Source organism: Mastigoproctus giganteus, chromosome 8, assembly GCF_048544385.1.
Source record: "Mastigoproctus giganteus isolate SK-2022 chromosome 8, ASM4854438v1, whole genome shotgun sequence".
NCBI lineage: Eukaryota > Metazoa > Arthropoda > Arachnida > Uropygi > Thelyphonidae > Mastigoproctus > Mastigoproctus giganteus.
Genome location: NC_143582.1, coordinates 68,574,936 through 68,598,450, shown reverse-complemented (window position 1 = coordinate 68,598,450; position 23,515 = coordinate 68,574,936). Strand labels below are relative to the sequence as shown.

General features: G+C 37.5%; 1 protein-coding gene across 1 annotated transcript in view; it reads left to right on the top strand.

The window, feature by feature from the left end:
• The window catches only part of LOC150081599 (neutral ceramidase B-like), a 178,738-nt gene that overhangs the window by 134,670 nt on the left and 20,553 nt on the right, over positions 1-23,515 (top strand). Inside the window, exons 14-15 of the mRNA XM_090380565.1 lie at positions 8,604-8,705; positions 22,532-22,771. Coding sequence (XP_090236691.1) covers positions 8,604-8,705; positions 22,532-22,771 — 342 coding nt within the window. The remainder of the gene's footprint in view (positions 1-8,603; positions 8,706-22,531; positions 22,772-23,515) is intronic.

Here is a 23,515-nt window from a genome sequence, read left to right as displayed (position 1 = left end):
AAATTGAGGATTGCTCACTCACAGATTAGGAAGACTTTTGTTGGATGACTGTTTTCTACAGCAGCATGCTAGAGAAAGTAATACTCATCTGATTACACTACCCGACAATTTTTTTTTTTTTCGTCATACCTCTGGAACGAAAGTTGGTTATTCTGAACAAAATTAATGCCCTGATTATGAAAATATTAATCTTTTACTTATGTCACGTCTACATCAAAAGATATACGCATTTTTTAAATTAATTGCTTTTATATTTTAGGTCTGCTGACGAGGCTAGTAGGGGCCAGACGTGTTCAAAGCCGCTAAATGGATTTTTCTTATTTATTGATTTGAAATTATTGTTTTTCTAAAAACTTTTGATTTAAATTTAGCAGTATAGCATTATTTTGTGATTTTCTGATTAATTTGGTGTATTTATTCTTTACTCGGCCTTGCAATTGCATAAAAGTATCGGTAAGAGTATACACGTGTTACAAGTCGCAACTCCGCTGAACGAGAAGTTTTTTTTTTAGCCATATTTAGCCGCTTATTGAATATTTTTTACATCAAATTATTTTTTGTAAGTAGCTTATAGACCTAGTAAGGATCGTTAGTTTATTCTGAATTGAGATAGCGAGATTTGAAAGTTAATTAATACTTAAGTATCCATAGATTACCGTTAGTAACTTCCCGCCTTTGTCTTTGTCATACGATCGTCATATATCGAACCTAGATAACGTTAGTATAGTATAGGTTATAATATTTTCAGTGATCGGTAAAATCTATTAAACTTCTTGAACTTCGTTGGCATTTAAATTGTACTTTTAACTAAATACATATACCGACTTAGATTACAAACGTAACATAATTAATTAATACATAACTGATACGGAAGTTATATAAAGGGAACTCGGAGATAATTAATACTTGACACTAAAAAATATATATCCCGTTATAACTGTGTTGGGAGATAATATAGGGTTATAAACTGAAATTGAAATTTTATTTAAATTAAAAGAAACATGACTCAGACCAGAGCAGCAAAACAAAAGGCTCAAGCTAATGGAAGTGCTGTGGCTCAGAGGAGAACTGAGGGGGGCAGTTACCTTCTGAATCACAGCCTTCTAAAATGCATAGCTTGCATGATGTTTGTGGAGCATTCAGGTACGGGACATGATATTGCCATGGGGGATGTCTTTGTGTGTGCACGATGCAAGGAGTGTATCGAAATCAGGCAACAACTCAGCGTTCTTATAGGCCTATATGAGAGCTTGAAGGACAGGGTGGATGCCCTCGAAGGAACTAAATTGAGGGGCCCATCAAGCTCTCAGCTGCCCACATCAACGCCAGAGCTTGCACTTCGTCGTCGCGCAACACAGCGGCAACCCCCCAAGGCAGAATGCGCTGGTCCCAAAGGAACTAGTAGTTGTAGGTGACTATTGTCAGGGAAACGCGGAACATGCTTTGTAAAAAGGATAGGTGGAACAGGACCAGGGTATGTCTGCCAGGGGCAAAGGTTGATGACGTTGTAGAGCAGATATCATCTTTTAAGGGCACAAAAGGTGATATAGTTGTACACGTTGGCACTAATGATATCAAGAGTAGGAGACCGGCAGAATTGCTTAACAAGTACAGGTCACTGTTGAAAAAAAGCCGTGAAATAGGGTTGAATTTGAAAGTGTCTGCAATTCTGCCCAGACACGATAGGAGGGAGTATGTGATGAGGGCCTTGTCGAACAATTCGGCCCTTGAAAGATTGTGCAAGGCTCTAGGGGTAGAATTTTTTTCAGCCTGGACTGTACTTGTTAACAGGAGAGATTGCTTCTACAGGGATGGAATACACTTAAATAGAAAGGGTGCAAGAATATTTGCTGATGCTATCGAGGCAGTGTTGGGTGGGTCGGAAAACTGCTAGCTTGGGGGGAGACAAAGACGAATAGATTAACAGTAGCCACTGGCAGAGGTGAAAGAGATTCTTGCACTGCTTCTATTGGAATGAGCAGAAGCCTGAAAAACAAGATGCAGGATATTTCAGAGACTGCCGGGAGTCATTGCAGTACAAATAAACACATGGGTTGTGTTAGGGTAGCTAAGAATAGAAATAGGTGCATGTATACTTGCGTGTACACCAATGCTAGGAGTTTAGTAAATAAATTTGATGAATTTGAGGTATTGCTCAAAACATCAAAGGCAGATATTGTTGGGATATCAGAGACGTGGTGTCACACAGATATAAGGAATGCAGAACTGGAATTTGGGGAGTACAACGTCTACAGAAAGGATAGACTGGATAGGAAGGGAGGAGGGGTTATGCTATTAGTTAGAAATACATAAAATCCAAGGAAGTGAAGCCAGTGGACATCGCTGGACAGTGCAGTGTCAAGTCAGTTTGGTGTGTCAAGTGTCAAGCATTGGGAGATCAAAATTGAGAGTAGGAGTGTGCTATAGGCCTAATGACTCTGATGAGTATAATAAGATACTGTACAGGGAAATAGAGTGTGCCAGTAAATCAGAGAGTCTTATAATGGGAGATTTTAATTTCCCAGATATTGACTGGAATTTGTGGGTTGGTCACTCACACACTAGCAAGGCTTTTGTGGATTTATTGGATGATTGTTTTCTACACCAGCATGTTCGGGAGGCAACTAGAGGGAGTAATACTCTTGATTTGATTATCAGCAGTGATTCTTCATGCATTAAGAATCTGCTGATAAAGGAACCACTAGGTGGCAGTGATCACAGTGTGCTGAAGTGGGATTTACTCAAGGAGGTAACTACCATCAGAGGTAAAGGGAAGGGTTTTTGCTTTCGTAAAGGCGACTATGATGTCTGAGACAGTATTTAAATTCTATACAGTGGGACCAACTGATGATGTTACCAACAGCAAATTCAAAATGGGAAGCATTCAAGGAACTAATGTTGGAAGCTACCAGGCTTTACATACCAACCAAGAAATATTGTTCAAGGTTCAGGCCTAAATGGTTGTCAGATGAACTAATGAGACATATGGCAGAGAAGAAAAATGCATGGGATACATACAAATTAATAGGTGACATGGAAGCCTATGATAGATATAAGTTGGTCTGTAACCAAGTCACAAAGGAGATTAGGCAGGCAAAGACAGATTATGAGAAATCTTTGGCAAAGGATGCAAAGAAAAACAGAAAAGAGTTCTTTACCTATTTAAACTCAAGAAGGAAAGGGATGAATCAGATTGGTCCACCTGATATCGATGGGTTAACTGTTGATGATCCTGCTCAGGTAGCTAACAAACTAAATGAATATTTTGCATCGACATTCACACATGAGGAGTTATTTAGCGAGGGGAAAGCCAGAGGTGTATTCAACTCTAGCAGTAAGCTAGAGAATCTTGTAATAACTGAGAGTAAAGTGGAGGAGAAATTGTTGAAAATAAACACAAGAAAGGCATCCGGGGTGGATGGGATCTATCCAGTTATATTAAAGGAGGCAGCAAAGGAAGTAAGCAAACCCTTAGCCATAATTATGAGAGCTTCCTTGGACTCAGGGGAGGTACCCACAGACTGGAGATGTGCAAATGTCACCCCAATTCACAAAGGAGGATCAAAGGCTGACACAAGTAATTATAGACCTGTGAGTTTAACTTCTGTTCCAGGAAAATTAATGGAGGCACTAGTTAAAGAAGCACTGCAGGATCATTTAGACAAAACTTCAGCTATAGCTCGGACACAGCATGGTTTTGTTAAGGGGAAGTCTTGCCTGACCAATCTGATTGGATACTATGATGCAGTCACAAAGGAACTGGATGCAGGGAATAACTTTGATATTATATACTTGGATCTTAGAAAGGCTTTTGATACTGTTGCACATGGAAGACTGCTGCACAAATTGGAGCAGTGTGGCATTGGAGGCAAATTGCTACTGTGGATAAAGCGGTGGCTGAGGGGGAGAAGACAGAGAGTGGTAATCAATGGACACTGCTCGTCGTGGACTAATGTTATTAGTGGAGTCCCTCAGGGCTTAGTGTTGGGTCCATTATTCTTTTCTGTATTCATAAATGATATTGATGAGGGTATATCAAGCTTAAAGTCGAAGTTTGCAGACGATACAAAGGTAGGCAGGGTTGTCAAGGACACTACTGACACTATGCTGCTGCAACAGGATCTGGAAAGGTTGAGCAGATGGGCTGAGAGGTGGCAAATGAAGTTTAACATTGACAAATGTAAAGTACTACACATGGGAAACAGCAACCCCAGAGCAACGTATCAACTCTGTGGTACTACACTGACAGTGGTAGAGAATGAAAGGGACCTGGGGGTGGTTGTGCAGGCAAATATGAAGTTCTCTGACCAGTGCAGACGGGCTGCAAGAGTAGCTCATGGTGTATTGTCAATGATATATAGGAATTTTTCTAGCAGGGATAAGGAGGTGATTATTCCCTTGTATAAAGCAATGGTCAGGCCACACCTAGAGTACTGTATACAGGTCTGGAGGCCTCATTTCAAGAAGGATGTAGAGCTGCTGAAACGAGTACTGAGAAGGGCAACAAGATTAGTGAATGGAACAAAGGGGTGCTCTTAAGAAGAAAGGCTTAAGTTTTGCAAATTACAGTGTCTGGAGACTAGGCACCAGCGAGGTGATCTGATAGAGGTGTATAAAGCCTTGAATGGTTTGAGCATGCTCAATGCTGATGGGATTCTTCCTCTCGCTCAGAATAATCACACCTGAGAGGGCATAAATTCAAATTGAGGAAAGACAGATGTAGGATAGACGTGCGGAAATTTGCCTTTAGCCAGCGGGTGGTTGGTTGGTGGAACAGACTTCCATCCCTTGTCGTGGAAGTTGATAGCCTAAATAAGTTTAAGGCTCAGCTGGACAGATATTTTGAACGAACAGAGGGGTGAAGTGGAAGTGGTGTTTTTTTTTTTTTTTTATCTGATGCTGCATAAGCTTGCTTTCTTGCATCAAATGCCTCTACTAATGCTAATACAATATCAGCATACATGATTGTAATTATTACAAACAATATATGTTACTTAGACATGTTTCCCACTCAATGATTTCCCGTTTAAGGAACCAACAGTAATCGCCCATCATGGCAGGGTCACTGGGACTCTGCCATGATGGACTCTGCCCATCATGGCAGAGTCCCAGCGACCTTTTTCCATTGCAGATACGTCCTGGTGGAAGCGCTCTCCTTGTTCATCACTGACATCCGCTAAGTTTTCAGGACAGAAATCCAGATGGAAATGATGGAAATACATTTTTAATGACATTCGGCACCCCATGTTCTTGTAACGTTTCAGCAAGTTTGTCACCAGTTGCTCATAGTTCTCTTCTTTTCTATTTCCGACGAATCCATGTTTAACATCATTCAGGTTCTTTTGAAATCCTTCATGTTTTAGGAGCTTTCTTATTTGGGGACCTATGAAAATTCCTCCCTTCAGCTTTGCATGAGATAAATTTGGAAACATTTTCAGTAAATATGCGAATCCTCTGCTTTCTTTATCCAGTGTCAGTGAAATTCTTAATCAGTCCAAGCTTGATGTGTAAAAGGGGAAGAAAAACCTTTTGTGGATCGACCAACTTTACATTGCATTTGCCAGGAATATATTCATCTCTCTTATCCCAGTGTTGTATGACGTAGTGTTTGGCTGTTGCACAACTATCCCACAAACACATGAAACAACAGTATTTAGTAAAACCACCTTGCAACCCAACAAGTAGTCCAATCACTTTGAGATCACCACAAATATTCCAACCATAGTAGGCACTGTAACGTATAGCAGCAAGAATCTGGGACATACTATCGTAAGTTTCTTTCAGGCCAACAGCATAAACAAGAGGAATTGATGGTAACGTATTTCCATTATGAAGCAATACTGCTTTAAAACTTAGCTTTGACGCATCAATGAACAAACGACGTCTTTGCAGACACATGTTTTCCATTGCAAAATACCTTTGGCGAGCAAGTTCCACTGTTGTAGTCTGGATCCGAGTAATTCAGCCTTCTCTTTGGGTAAGCCCAAGTCCCTGATCAAGTTGCTTAATTCTTTTTGTTCAATGTAGTGTGGGACCTTTTCTTTTTCTGGCTCGTAGTCCAAATCATGTGAAGTACATGGTTCCGCGACATCTGGTAAAACGAACGATTTCTTCTGTACTTTCATCACTACTTCCAATACCCCAAGATTTTGGTGGCACGGGTACTGGCAATTCTTTACCGTGTAGCACTGGCCTAATTCTTCTGGCCTTCTTCTCCAAGCTGAGAAGAAGAGATATTGCTGATGAGATATTTCGATATTTGATGCAGTACTTGCTCTTTTTGGAAATACCTTTTATTTTTGTCATGCAGAATTAGCAGCCGTTGAAATAATTCTTGGCCTCGCGCCACACCATAAGGACGGCAAAAGGTAATACTCTCAGCTTGCCATATAACCACAACCTTAAGTTCGTTGTACAAATAATACAACAGATATGTGGAGCCCAATTTTTTTCTTAATCACCGATCTTGTAGCTGAAGTACAATGAATATGCAACTTTTGTGACATTGTATAATTTCTTCCTCTGACTTTTTGGAGTTAAGTGTCCACAAACATAGCAGAAGTTGTCTGGGTGATTGACAAGTTCTGTGCTTTGTCTTCTCCATTTTAACAATGCATTAACCTAAAAACAGTAAAACCAATTGGTATATTTGAACAGAAAGTGAATTCTTGTAGCGTAGTTTATCATACACTATATATTGAACAGTTGAATGGTGTAATAAAATTAATAAAAATACTGACTTGTCTGGAAAAGTGCATCAAAATCAAAATATACTGTATTGCAAGAATAGTAATGATGTACTTGCTTAACTTTTAGCCCAATAAACAAAACCAACCAAAAGTTAATAAGTTTAAAAACTATTTCAAACAGTAATGATATCTTTGTACCGAATCCAGTATCTATCTATATCTTAAAACTGAGACGTGACAGGAATTTTTTTATGATTGATTTTAAATTCTATACATAAAACTTGACCAGAAACAACCATTTATTTGCTGGAGGTAAAAATCATGTTGGGTAGTGTTATCAGCAGCGATTATTCATGCATTAAGAATCTGCACCTCGTAATCTGCCATCTCTTGCCTGACCTCCTGTTTTACTTAATTACAGATTAGTTTATAAATACCATAGGCTTCCGTCATAGTCTATGGTATTTATAAATACCATAGACTTGTCATACCAACTAGGTGGCGGTGATCACAATGTATTGATTTGGGATTTACTTAAAGAGGTAACTACCATCAAGGTAAAGGATGAGGGTTTTGCTTTCGTAAAGGTGACTACAGTGGCCTGGGACAGCTGCTCCCTGGTGGCAAAATGGCCTGACATGGATAACACATACTGCAGTATTGTAGTGTGTATTAATACTATGTCAGGCTCAATGAACAGGGATTATTTCCTCACAGAGACATTAGGTGGAGATAGGGGCCGCCATAAACAGGGAACATACACATACGCACATACATATGACTACAGTGGCCTCAGACAGTTTTTAAATTCCATATACAGTGGGACCAACCGATGATGTTACCATCAGTAAATTCTAAATGGGAAGCGTTCAAGGAATTAATCATAAAAGCTAACAAGCTTGTCATACCAACTAAGAAATATTCTTCAAGACTAAATGGATGCCAGACGAACTGATGAAACTCCAAGCTGAGAAGAGTGCAGGGAATACATATAAATTATCGGGCGACACGGAAGCCTATGGTATTTATAAACTACATCTGTAATTAAGTAAAACAGGAGGTCAGGCAAGAGATGGCAGATTACGAGGTGCAGGCTGCAAAAAAAAAAAACAGCAAAGCCTTCTTTACTTATGCAAACACTAGAAGGAAGGGGAAGAATCAAATTGGTCAACTCGATATCGATTGTTTGACTGTTGATGATCCTGCTCAGGTTGCTGACAAACTGAATGAGTATTTTGCATCTCCATTCACACATGAAAATTAACACAAAACAAACAAACACATAAAATAACATTAATATGGCCAGATTAATTCTGGAAATTGTAACAAGGCTTAATGAACTTATAAACTGAAATAAAATACTTAACCATAAACACGAATTTCTGAACTAGATTTGTTCCATTTCAGCTCAAGGAATACCGTATAAATGATTGTCATCATTATGTTATCGTTATTAGAAGTTTTACGGGGCAACGGCAGCTAAAGACCATTACGCACCAAACAGTAATAGAATTGTCACCATTAAACTATATTACATAACTTTTTTCTTAATGTTTTAGACCTGATGTTGATTTTGAACTATAAAATAAACTAAAATAAAACAATCAATGCAGAACAATATTATCTCATGGCTGTGCACATATCTTTTGCAACTGCCGTACTTATCTAAGCGTAATAGAGAAAAGCATCAAGTTCGACGACTATTTATAGTACGCTTTTGTTATAATGCGAACAATGTATAAAGCAGGAGTCATTCCTTCCTAAAATATGACTTATTTCGATATTGAGCTGTACTTTAGTTACATATGAAGAATTGCGAGCTTTAAATTAATTTCATTGATGGCTTATCTTCTCTTCAAGCATACTTAACAAAATGTCACCTGCTTTTAAACATAAAATTCCATCTAATTACAGATCACAGATGAGCACGCAAGTTCCGAGAACAACACCATAACAGTGGTTGCTGGACTAAGCAATACTTATACGTCGTATATAGCCACCTTTGAAGAATATCAGGTAACCTTACTGCAGATCATGAATAAATTCAAATGAATATCGTTTAACGATTGGCATTACATTACTTGTACTTCATTCCATTAATAGTTCTCAAATTACTTTACTTCCTCTAAATATTTAGTCCTTTTAACTAAATGTTCAAATTTTAACTTCAGTGAAACTTTGATTATTAAGGATACAATATAATAAAAGCTGCTCCTGAGCATTATTTCAGTTTTTTATCATAAATTTATAAAGTGCATAATCAAATTTAATAATCAACTTTCACCCCACATCGAAATTAAGATATATATGCATTTTTGATACATTATTTATTGTTATATATCTTTCGATATATTATATATCGTTCTACATTTATAAAAGCCTGAATAATTACTTGTACAAGTATGTAAAGCAAAACCTCAGTCTGTAAGTAGCAATGATCAAAATAAATTTTCTACTAAGTGAATCGATCACTATAGAGCAGTCGTTCCCAACTCGGCACATTTGTGTGCCGCGAGATTAAGAAAATTTCCATTTAAGTTGAATAGCAATCACTATTTCGGGATGCCATTAATAGTCGTCTTTTAACTTAAAGTGTGACTTGAGTGACAAAAGACTGGGAACCACTGCAGTGTAGAGGCACTTCGTCGCGAGTTACATGGTTATTACATAACAACCTACGTATCGGCTCTTTTTGGAGCCTTGTTTTAGAGTACGCTCTTAAATATATTGCAATATACTTCTCCATCGAAGCTGCGCACTTTTATTTGAAGTAAGTACTGCAATACCAGGGCAACTTGCAAAGTGTCTCCACAACATGAGATCGACGCAAAATCGTTTGCTCTATGCTACACGTATACTAAGGCTTTGCCCTACTTGACAATGATATTTAATATCTTTTTCGTAGCATGAAACCCCTGTTAAATTTTGAACTTTATATCAGTTAGATAAAAATGAAATGAAATTGAATTCTCTTTTAGTAATTCTTTAGTAAAATACATCACATAAGTATAGTAAGTGTGAATCGTTATAAGGTGATAATCTAGGTGTTGTGTCCACTCACCATAGGACAGCTGAGCTTCAGGGAACTTGATAAAAGAAATTAGTGACAAATCGCTATCAGGATGAGCAATTTAACAGTTAAGTTGATGATAAGTAATTTTAATGGAAGCTAACAACTGTAATGGAAGTAAGTGGGAAGCATGCTGTCATTTTCGTCCATAAGTATCTTAATAATTACTAAGGGGATTCACTCCCCCCTGCTCGCTGCCGCTTCTTTTGATAAAATAAAATACAGAAGCTTTCGATTCTGTGTGTCTATTCCTCAACTATGAATACATAAATACGTTACTATATCTACATAATATCGGTGTAGATAGACAACTCAAAGAAAAACTACGATCGTAGTGTGAAAGGATCATTTCATCTGTATCTCATATTGTGCTCATCCTTCACAACGAGTTACCATGTATTGTGGACATGTGTTTTTGTAAAGGGCGGCTCCTAGAACGTGAGTTCAACTCCGCCTCGTATCTCTGTGAAGAACAGTATCACTACAAATGGGCCAGATGTGTGTGACATCGGTTTGTGTGTATTGTGTGTGTGTTCTGTTGTTCTGTTCTGGCCTCTTGGCTACCCAGAAGCATCAGTCACCTGGACAGATCTATTCTGGGTGCTCGTCCACACCACGGGAAGGTGGGCCAGTCCCAATGGAGCACGTACTGTCTCGATACGAGACTCTGAACCACCTGATGTTGCCAAAAGGTGGGCCAGATTTCTCTGGGGGCCCACTCCAGAGAGGGGAAAAAAAATAAAAAATAAAAATAATAAAAAATTAAATAAAAATTAAATAAACTAAAAACAGAAACAAAATGTATTTCCCGTGGTGCAAAAAAGACAAAAAATAATAATTAATAAATAAATAAAATAAAAAATAAATAAATAAAATAATAATAAACAAATAAATAATTATAATAATTCCCCGTGGTGAAAAAGAAAATATTAAATAAATAAATAAAATAAATAAATAAAATAATAAAATAAATAATTAAATAAAATAAGAAAAATAAAATAAATTCCCTGTGATGGAAAAAAAAAAAGGGAGAGCTGTCTGGCACCAATGATAGTCCACATCCCAGTTGTCAGAACAGAGCACGAGTAGAAAAAAAAAAAAATGAAGCTAAGTAAATGAAAAAAATAATAATAAATAAATAAATAATAATAATTACAGAATAATTAAATAATTTTAATCCCACAGTGGAGAGGAAGATGTAAGTCGGGGTGCCAGCAGAGAGAGAGTAAGAGAGAAAAAAAAAAAAAAAAAATGTGAGAGTGGTTATCTATCCTGCACAGAGGGAGAAAGAAGAAAAGGTGAGCCAAAGCTGCTCCTAGTTCCAGGGCAGGACCCGGAAACAGTGCAGAACGCAGGTTTCAGGAAAAATAAAAAATAATAAATAAATAAAATAATAATAAAATAAAAATAATAATAATAAAATAATTAAAGAATAAATAAATAATTTTAATCCCACACCCTGGCTACAGTGAAGAGAAAGATGTAAATCGGGTGCCAGTAGAGAGAGAGAGAGAGAATGAAGAAAAAAAAAAAAAAAAAAAAAAAATGGGAGAGTGGTTATACCTCGATTGATTGATTTAGAAATTCTTGGCGCAAGAGCTACTGCGGCTAAAATGCGCGCACTACCTCGAATAAGTAGCGCTAACACTAATAGAGAAGATTATTGTCACTTATTCTAGGTAGGCACCATCACCCAGACGGCACCGTTTCAAAGCTTTTCATCGGTGGGTGCCTTTCACACTACGATCGTAGTTTTTCTTTTAGAGTTGTCTATGGTGTATCTACACCGATATTATATAGATATAAATCTTAAATTCTTAAAATGTTATGCCTTGTTGCATCTAGTTTATTTAAATAAATACGTTATATATGCAGATCAAGAATGGTACTCCGTGAAACAGAATTTTGTTTTACCACAGTAAAACAAGCTTCTGTTACATATTACCACATAACCCGCATCTCTCTTCTCCTACTGGCTGAATAAATATCATTCGGAGGAAAATTATTTTAATATATAGAAAGATTAAAGTATTTTATTTATAACTAATGTTTCAAGTCTCTTAAAGAGTAATGAATTGAAGAGAAAAGAAAATACGGTAGAACGTCGATTATTCGAACCACGGTGCCCCCCCCCCCCCAAATTACAGTATCTACTTTTAGCGCACTGGTTGTTATGCTGAAATATTACTCCTGCCGCTTAATGCATTCGATTCTGATTATTTGTTCGAAGATATATGCAGTATAGCAGAAATAGTCCTCGTTTATCATTACAGGAGTTAAAAACTTTTAAATACAAGGGTTAAAAAACTTTAAGTCTTTTCTGAAAATGGCGGTGGAAGAAAGGTTTTCCAAGGATGACGTTTACAATGCAGATTAAACTAGTCTTAATTGGAAGTCACTGCCTCTTAAATCACTTGCATCGCGACGTGAAATAGCTGCTCCGGGTTCCAAACCTAACAAACAGCGTGTTACAGTTATGTTGTGTGCAAATGCAAGTAAAAAAGCATGTTTTACCATTGTTGGTGATTGGAAAATGCAAGAATCCAAGATGCTTTAAAGGTGTAACTTGCCTACCAGTACGATACAAAACACAGAAAAATGCTTGGATGAATTCCAACATTTTTTTGGATTGGTTTAGCCACGATTCCAAGTGTGAAGAGGCATCGAGAAAATGAGGATAAAGCAAGTAAAGTTCTGCCTATTATCGATAATGCATCATCCCACCCTCCTGTTGAAAAACTGAATTCAATTGACGAGAACTTCATTGTCAGGTTTTTACCGCCAAATGTTACAGCCCTGCTGCAGCCAATGGATCAAGGTGTTATAGAAAAAATAAAAAAGATGAACAAAAAACAAGTTTTGTGTCGCTTACTCTACCAGAGGGAGATGAAGAAGGCGTGGTTGAGTTTTCAAAGAAGCTCAACATTAAGGATTGTTGCTACATGTTAGCAGATGCCTGGAACATGTTGTCGGGGGGAAATCTGAAAAAGGCAAGCCATGGCATAAATGTTGGGGTGCTGCCGAAGAGACAGTCACACATGTGCAACATTTGAATGAAGACGTAGGTGAAATTATAAATTTATTTCAAGGGATTTCCGGGTTTTCCGAATGTGGGCAAGATGATACAGAAACATGGTTAAACGACGATGCTAATGATCCTAGATGTCATATTTTAACGGAAGACGAAATTGTTGCATTAGTCCAGAATGAAGAACGTGCTGACTTTAACCAAGGTGATTTTGATGACAAAGAATAAGCGGGCCCACTTACGGAGGCCTTCACTGCGCTAGAAACTGCAACAGCCTGAATGCAGTTATACGGAGACACTGCTATTAGAGAGGATGAGAGTCCTCGCCGCAAAAAAAAGCCAATCTCGCACGGTTTAAAGAAACATTCAACATTAAATATTTTAAAAAATAAACCTTCCCAAGATTCGTTGTACTCTTATTTGTGTGCAATATATATGATTTATAGTTTAAACTATGAAAAACAATTAGGTAAGTTCAAAATAAATATAATATACAGCAGACTGGTTAAACGGCTGGTCTCGATTTACCGGCACCGGATTAACCAGGACACTTCAAAATTCCAAATAAAAAAAAAAAATAATAATAAAAATCGACCAGAAATCATAAAATTCAAGTAATAACTAGAATATGTATAAATAGATGTTTTGCGAGTCGCAAATAAGCGACAAGAAGCGCCGTTATAAGTCGTTATTGGGAGATTAGTGTACCTATTATCTTTAGTTTAGTTTGTTTAGAAAGTCGCGTGGTAATGCAAATGTTTAGTTTGTTTTAGTGCGTCGCGTCGATTGTTGTGTTTCGTTGCACCACAAAAGGACAAATTTTGTTTCGTTATTTATGTCAGGGATGTCGATTTTTTTTTTGTTTAGAAATCGCGAAAATCATGGGCAAACGCAAGAGTTTTGCTTTCAATAAAACAAAAACTTGAAATTATTCAAAAGTTTGAATAATTCTGTTAAATCTCTAATGTACCATTATAAATGTTGGTGACCAAACCATACGCGACATTGTAAAAATTAAAGGGAAGCTATTCGATTTAAAATGGACATCGTAAAAAATAGAGGGAAGCATCGCATTGGACACGCGAGTAGTGCGTGGTAAGTTTTTTCGTTTTTTATCTATCGCCATACTTTTTACGTAGGTTGCTGAACATTTTTCGATACAGTAAGTCCAAGACTTACGTAGTTTCGGACTTACGTTACGTCAGACAAAATACGGGAAGCGGTGAAGGGATCGGTACCAATGAAGTCAACTATAATAGCCAAGGCTACGAAACATATCAGTTCTTACAGTACAATAACATGCGTTTTTTCTTCCTTTTATGTTTTATTTTCTTATGTGCCACTCCGGCTACTTACTATTTTTCTTCATTCTTCTGAGGATATTATGTGGTTTTTGTAATTTTGGCATATCAGGTATATAGTAGCAATATTATATTAGTCATTGCCGAGTTCTTAAAACTCGACTTAAGTAAGAAGTCCTGTAATGTACTCTTACTTATGTCGGGGACTTGCTGTATTTTTGAATTAACCGGGAAATCGATAATCCGGAAATTTCTTTTTACCATCTATCCCGGAAAATCGAGAGTCTACTGTATATTGTTTCTTCAAAACGCTTTGGTTATTGTTTACAAACCACTTCCTAAATCAATTATTTTTATAATACTTCGTATTTCAAAATACAGCAGTAATAACCGTGCCTATAATAATTTAATTGTAGGCCTAATTACACTTTTTTTCGTATAAACTGAGTATTCTCATGTATGTTTGATTATCCGAACTATTCGATTAACCGAAACAACCGTGGTCCCAATTAGTTCGGATAATCGATGTTCTACTGTACTTCTAGTCTCTCAAGTCTCATCTCTGAGATCCGCATGGTCTGCAATGCTTGTTGTGTTGGAAGCACTTCAATCATATTCGCGTCCTATTCAATCAATGTCCTGCGTGTTAGGCGTTAATCAAAGCTGCTAAGCCATGAGGCATCAGTATATCGTCTGTAAATTGCATGTATTCTATGGTCGATTTACCTGTTGAAAAACCTGGATTTTCACGGGGGGGGGATCATGCAGCCCTCCCGAGCCCGAATAACTCAGCCACATTGTGAAAAAAGCCTATAAAATTATCGCGTCATTTCAGGGATTCGAATCCAAGTCTTTTCCATCAAGTCTCAGGAGTTCGGTAATTATCTCCACGTGCTACCCAAAAGGGCACAATTTCAAATAACAAAAACCATATTATTATTAATAAAGTATAGTTGGTGATAATCCAAGACAGAACTCAAACATTAAATGAATGCAACTTCGCGTTCACCTCAAGTAAGGTAAACACAAGCCTTAAAGTTAAATTCAAACAATAAAATTTTGGTGGTATATTATCCAACTGAATAGCTCCAACAAAATCCTTCCAGTTATTTTTAATATTCATGATCAGTCGACTTTTTGCAAGCTTGGGTGCCAAGTCGCATGTTTTTAATACTTGTGAATAACAACTAGAGTGCCAACAGGCCACTAAAGGCTCATTTCCTTTAAATATTAACCTACTTCCCAGAAGGACTTTCAGACCAACTTGAGGACGACACACGAAAGCTACCCTCTTTTTAGACTTTCGTTTTAACTCTGAATATTTAATTTCACCAACGTTGACGAACCGATGGAAAAAAAAATAATAATAATACTGTATATATATATATATATATATATATATATATATATATCTGATAATTAAAATAAATATGATATTTAAAATAAAAAAAACATCAGCAAGTAGTACGGCAAAAATGCAGAGCTAAACGAAACGCAAAATAATATAAAATAAACAAACAGGGAAGGGAAAGTAGAGATAAGACAAAAAGGTAGTCGATAATCCCCTGTATAATTTAGTAATTAAACCCAATTAATAAAAACGATGTAAATTTAAAATAATGCCAATTATATATAATTTAGCGGTACCCCCCCTCGAAGGTACCAGTTCCAAAAGACGTGAAATATCACCAAAAAGTGGTTAAAGAAACTACAAAAAACTAAAATATCAAAATAATAGACTGACCATTATGCCCCATATAGAAAGAGGACCACGAGGCCAATAATGGTCATGGAATCGCTGCATTTCAATCGTCATACAAATCATCGCAAAGGCGGAAATATCGAAGAACCGAACCACCCTTCCATTCTCCGATAGATCAACCAATGCAGAGGATTTGCATGGCAGTGGTCCTTATGCAGCGAGAAATAATCTATAGAACAGACAGCACTCTTGATCAGAGCCACATCACTGACATAATGCAAGCTTAACCAGCTTATATAATAGAAAGGAGAAGAATAGATATTCATATTTATTTATTTTTATTACTTTTGCCTAACTTTTACATCACATTATATATATATATATATACACACACACACTTTTCCAAAGGTGATCTATAAATTTAATTTTTCAGTTCATTTCAAACTCAACCAGACATACGGATTTCAGAAATGAATTCCCAATTAAAAGACTTTTTTTTATCAGTTTTTATTAATATTTATTTATTGCTTAATAATTTAAATGATAATTAATTAAAATAAGTTAAGCGAAATAAATACTGTTATATCAAGTGAATAAGATGTTTTAAGATGCTTGTTGAAATGTTATCACATCAATTTACACTTTACAATCAATTTACACAGTTGGCTACGTTTCAAAGTTCTGCTTTACCCAGTCGGAACAGAATTGTGTTACTGGTTCATGTGTGGTACAAGAACCAGTAACCCAGTTCTTTCTACAGGTCTGAAAATATTATGACTAATCGAGTATCGCTCCCCTTTCAGACAATTAAATTAAAATAAAAGCAAAAATTTTAAAATAGTGATTAGAAATCAATATGTTATTTTATATACAAAATAATATAAAATACAAAATAATAAAAACTCACTCAATTGCTATTCCAGGACTCGGAAAACATACGTGTTATCGGAGTCTCTTCTATATCAGTAACCCAGCTCTGTCAAGATACCTTGAAGACGAGGTTCAGCAGAACCTCAAAAGCGTAGCCAACTATTAGGTGTAGTAGATTGATGTGATAACAATCCGATAAATATCTTAAAACTTACTCAAATGATATAACGGTGTATTTGTTTAGTTTTCTTACAATGATTAACAAGTATCGTCCTCCTTTCAGATAATTAAATTAAAGCAAAATTTAAAAATAATGAATTGAAATAAATACATTTTATATCCAAAATAATAAAATCATACTTCAGCTGGGATTCCAGGATTTGAAAAACATTATCGTACTAGTGAAAAAATAAAAATAAATAAAACAAATTCTTATTTGCTTGATTCGCCATTAAACAGACTTACTTTGCGGCTAAAATGAAATTTTTATAAGCTGTACAATTTCGTCATAGAGAACAAAGGATGGACGGGTATGGCAAGAGTGAGAATCGAAGCAGCAATCTTGAACATGAAATATTAGTACGTAAGGAAAATAAAAGCACATGATGATCCCATATTTTGCAGATACGATTAAGTTTCCGATTTGTAACGAAGTTTACTTTTAATTTTGAAGGAAAAGAATGGAATCAGTTGTGCAGTTCCATGCTTAAATCTGTCGAGATGACGAGCAGCTGTATAAGAAACTCTAGTATTACAATTTGTACTCAGGCATATTTGTTACCAGAATGTGAAAGACATGGTATACTGTACTGCATATTAAATGAAAGCAGTTTGTGTGAAACGTGAAACCGATCAACAGAGATCAATATTTGCAGTGACAATGATTGTGTCAATTTACAAAAACAAGAGAAAGTGTATGAAGCACCTATTACTATGATATTTTTGATAAATGCATTTACTTAATCTATTCGATTTTCTATGTGTCACACAAGAAATATTAATAACTTGCAATTAGGATTTAATTCTTTGTCATTTGTACGATTAGAATAGCAATGCTAGAATTGAAGAAACTTAAAACGTTTGCTTTCACTAAATTTGAGTTTAAAACTGTATTTCATTGTTTAATCGCTGTTTCAAATGCATTACAAAGCATTCAGGAATTAATTGTCGATCACAACTAAAGGAATATGACGATACGTCAAATTCGGCATACTATTATTTTATATATATATATATATATATATATATATATATTTATTATTATTAATGATAATATTTGGTGGTAAATAAAGTGCTAGAGTAAGGATAAAAGTAAAAGAATTACTAGTTCTTCATTCCATATAATAATGAACTCCAAGGGTTATACAAGGGTAATTCAAAAAATAAGTTACACTTGACCACTGTAGCCCAAAAGAGATTTATTGAGGTATGTAACATTATGCAATAGAAAGCACATATCTTGCACTACTTTTCCATAGTCACCGAGTTGATGTAAACACTTCTTGGAACGTGTGACTAAACGTTCCATTCCCTGATAGCAATCCACTCCTTGGTCATTCAGCCACCGTGGAATTGCTGTTTGCACCTGCTCATCGTTTGCAAATCGTTGTACCCCTAGATGTTCTCAGCTTGCCGAAGATGTGATAGTCACAAGGTGAAAGATCGGTACTGTACGGCGGATGCTGCCATACCTCCCATCCAAAACTTTGAAGAAAGTGTCGTGTTGTGCATGCAATGTGTGGCATGGCGTTGTCCTGAATGAGAACACCTTTGCTTAACTTTCCAGGCCTCTTGTTTTTCATGGCTGTTCGGAAAGAACGCGACACTGCATTTTCCCCATACACCGCCGTTATTTCACGATGAAGCTCGGAACAATTCAGACGTTTCGCCCACAAAAATCGTACTGTTCCGCGTACCTCGAACTTGGAGTAACATTTAGCTGACGTGCCATTATGAACGCTTACTCCTACACAACTGTTACCGCTACGTCAACGAAATTCACCTACTGGAGGCGCGCGATACTCCATTCCGCGCAGGCGCCACATTTGTTGCGCAATTATATCAAGAGATGGCGGCAGGTGTAACTTATTTTTTGAATGCCCCTCGTATTATCAAATTGATAAGTAAATTCAAAATAGTGCTAAGTTACTCTACATATTAGAATACGTCCATATTTCTTAAACATAATTTGATCTCTAGAGATAAAGAAAGCAAATTTATTAATAGAGAAAATGGAGCAGTGTTCCCTGCATCGATGTTGTTGTCTGGGGGCTTTCTGCACACTGGACACGTCTGCAGAAGTCATCGAACTATCTTGCATGGCTTAGCTATACTGTTTTCATGAAGTGAAGTGCTCCCTCAGTAACACGATCGTCTGTTCGCACCATGCAACAAAAGCAGATAGATAGATACCTCAGGGGGGGGAGGTTAATTAATCTATTTATTTATTGTATTAAGTGGTCCCTGCCAAAGTTTGGCAACGCTGCTGTCAAATATACAGATAATTTAGATAACTATAATGTGCTCCCCCCTTGTTTTTGCCCAACGTAGGATAGGAAGACCTACCGACACATTAAAGCAACAGAAAAATAGACAGCTACATATGGAAGACGCTCACATATGATATCCTGATGAAGGATGATGATATCCTGAGCTGGATATCATCATTCTTCTCTTTCTTGGTGATTCCTTCCTTCCCTCCCTCCCTCCCTCTCTCTCTCGGTAATTCAGAAATTTTTTTTTGGCTGGTGCAGCATAAGCCTCAGACTTCTTTGCATCATCATGGCTAATAATAATAAATTCAAAGTCCACGTTAAGGTATCCAGATCATAAATAATTGTTAACCCATTTTCAAAGTCCACAGCATCATCAATTACGAAGGCAAACCATACCTAACCACAAATCAAATAATGTGAATAAGGAAATCCTCACGACGTCGAGTTGTTGTTTAATAGGGTTTTAAGAGTATTGGCGACTACGGCCATATTACTCTGTGTATACTGTCTGTAAATTGGGTGTGTTCTGAGGTCGATTTTCTGTCTGCTCGACGAAAAATCAGTTTCCGGGAGAAAAAAAAAACATGCTGTCCTTGCTTGAGACTGACTACCTCAGCCACGTTGTGAAAAAGGCCCATAAAAATTACTCCCGTTATTGACGGACTCGAACTCATGTCTTTTCCATCAGGTGTGGGAGGACGGTGATTCTGCCAACTGCGCTCCCAATGAGGGCCCGTCGAGGAGTTCAAGAATTTATCCCAAAGTCTGTAGGAACCTGGTATTCCACTGAGAAAAGCCTGCACCACAAGTAGCTGTCAACAACAGAAGTGCCAGTACAAGGAGCTGGAGCTCTGTAGAATCACGAACTAACCCATTTTTATATTGTCCTGTGTTCGATTCGGTGCAAAAACGGGAAAGACGACAGGTTTATGACTTTGAACGTGGTATGATAGTCGATGCCATACTAGCCAGTACGAAAATCTGAGAAATTCTTAACTCGTACAGGGTTAAAATAAAAATAAATTTTCTGTTTATACTCCGGGACGACCAAACGGTCAGAGCAGTTTACAAGATACACAGAATACAAAAACCGGCACAGTATTCAGCAGTCACGGGCTTGAACCCCTGTCGCTCAAGGCACGTGTACTTATGTATCCGCGCGCCTGACCACTAGGCTACGGCGGCCTTCAGGCTATGGTCGCCAAAAATAACAACTCAGTACAACAATGACAAGCAAAGAAGTATTTCAGAACGAATAACTCGTCATACCGTGTCATAGACAGAGCATCGCAGTCAAACAGCAATACTGAACAATGGAGGATTGGAAAAACATTTCCTGGTCTGACGAATCCCTATTTCTGCTATTTTACGCTGTGAAGACAAGAATATGGCAAAAACATCATATGTCCATACACCAATTGTTCCAGGGGTCAAAATGCAAACGGATGGCAACGGTGTAATGGTGTGTGTGGGAGGGGTGATCTTGTGGTGCATATTGAGCCCTTAACAGCAGTGGAACAACATTTGGAAGCCACAGATTATTGGTTATCTGTAAATTGTTTCTGATCAGGTTCATCCCTTCATGGTTGCAGTGTATCCGTCTGCAATGAGTTCTTGTAACAGGATAATGTGCCATATCACAAGGACAGAATTGTATACAAAACTGGTTCCAGGAACGGGAGAATGAATTCAGCCTGCTGTGGTGGCTTTCCTAATCATGGGATTTCAATCCATTCAGCACTCATCTCATCTGTGGTATGAGTTGGAAAGAGCTCTTCAGTGAAGAGATATGCAAACATCCAATTTGCAACCACTGGGAAAGCAACCGAGTGCACATGCATTGAAATCCCTGTGGCATGCTTTCGACACTTCAAGTTAGTGCCCCGACGAAACCAGGGACCCTACTCACTAAGTGTGGTAAGTAGGTGTACCTAATAAAGTGGCCCATCAGTGTATGATTTTGCTAAATTATATTGAGTCTGAAAAGAAATATGCCTCTATTTTCGTGAATCATAAGAACATGATTACCATGAACTGAGGAGAGATATGTTTCAAACGTGAGATACGTTTCATCATACTTTTTATGATGAAACATGTCACGACCAGTTTTTATATTGTTCATAGGGCTTTATGGTACTAAATCCCACCGCTGTACGAGAAAAAATAGTTCCTAGATAGTGGAGAGTTCTAGGAGGAAGTCGACGTGCTCTGGTCTGTCTCATTCACCATCTCAATATGCTCAATCACATTCATGTGCGGAAATCTGGCTGGTCCCTCCACCCGCAAAATATTTTCACTTTAAAGGAATTCGTCGGCCATTTGGGCCCTATATGGGAGAGAATTATCGTCCATGAAAATGAATTCGGGGCCTGGAGAACACGGAAAAACCTGAGGACAGGGCTTGCTTGACCTATAAGTAGACAAGACGTCTCTCTACATGATATGAAGATCGCTGAAGCCATTCACATGATGCCTCCAGAGATCATTGGAAATCACTATGGTAGTGATGCCTTTCCCTGATGTATGAAGGTGAGCGTGTTTCATATTATCCACAGCAAGAACACGTCAAAAATCCGTTTCAAGATTGAATCTCGACTCATTTGTAAGCCGAATATTGGGCCACCAGTTTTGGCTCCGAGGACAGCTGCCTGTAGTACATCAGACGAGTGGAAGTGTGGGGGAGTACGTGATCCATGAGCCGTCCCACAAAGTTCCCTTTTCGACGGTTTCCCCTTTAAATTCTGATTCCTGTGTCTGTTGAGAGTTCAAGAAAGGGAGCTGCCTGGCGGTCATCTATCGGCCAACCTTAAACTTACGATCGCGACACCTGTTTCCTAATGCAATTATCACAATCTTCTGGTCTCAATTCCTTTAAAGATCTGGCCTCCTCACCTCCCTCCCGATTGTCTTGATATCACTTTTCCAATAGTCAGCTTAGCTACTATTCTACACATATGTGCATATCTCCAAAAAGCCTTTGTCGCATCCTACTGAAGGAGGAAACTCAAATCAGATGCCTCCTCTGTTGGGACATAGAGATGAATAGCCAGCCTGACTTGCATATTCGTATTCTGAAACAGTGTTCTGATTTATCATTCTAGATTACACCACAATGTCAAATTTCACGTAAAAATTTAAACAATTACTTCAAAAAATTGTTCTAATTTGGAAACGGTGTGGAAGTTTTAAAATATGCTCTCATTAGCGATTTTCTACCTCTATTTAATAATTTTGTTATTGTAAGCACTGTTTTCAGATATTGAAAAATTATAATAGGTCGATCTTTAGTTAAAATAACTGATTATACCAAACCGACCGTCATATATTTATATTTGTACATAAAAATTTATCGTATTTCATTTCCAATTTACACCAGGTACAAAGATATGAAGGAGCCTCTACCATATATGGACCATACACTTTAAACGCCTACATCCAGCAGTTTAGGAAGTTAGCCAGAAATATGGTTCAGAAAAAATTTGTGCCAGAAGGACCACCACCACCAAATCTCTTAAAGCGGCAGCTTAGCTTCAAAACTGGTGTGATATTTGATCGTGCGCCATTTAGAAAGAATTTCGGTGATGTACTACAAGACGTGGATAATTCTTATTCTGTGGTAAGGTATCATTAGATTCTTTATCTTTAAATTTCAGCAATTCATTTCCTTACTTACCTTAGTATATAAATTTGCTGTCCTAAATTACGCCAGAACGTATAATTTCGTGTATTAAAAAAAAAAAAAAAAAAAAGTGGTTTTAAGGAAATCAGTATGATAAATTATAAATCATGTACTTATTAGCGATTTTTCATTTGTTCAACAATTTTGTGTCATTACCCAATCTCTGAAAATGAACATTTTGTCATTGTATTCTATCAACATATCCAAGCCGTCCAAGAGATTTTCACTAAAAAGTAACGAAAAATAAACTCCGAATTCTATTTTAAAATTTAATAAAGGAGCATTAGCAACTATGGCCATATTGCTCCCGGGAATATGCGGTGGTCATTCCCTGACCTTTCCGCATCCTCCGTATTTGGTGGTGACGGCCTAGAACCGCGGTCTAATCAAGAAGCGTGTGCTACGCACTGCTGCTCCTTCCCACCTGGCTACGGAGGCGCGCCCCCTCCATGGGGCTCACATCTGGTGAGTATGGGCTTGGCACACCCAGGGTCCTGAGCTGGATATCATCATTCTTCTCTTTCTTGGTGATCTCTCTCTCTCTCTCTCTCTCTCTCTCTCTCTCTCTCTCTCTCTCTCTCTCTCTCTCTCTCTCTCTCTCTCTCTCTCTCTCTCTCAGGGTAATAGGGAATTTTTTTTTGGCCGGTGCAGCATAAACCTCAGGCTTCCTTGCACCATATG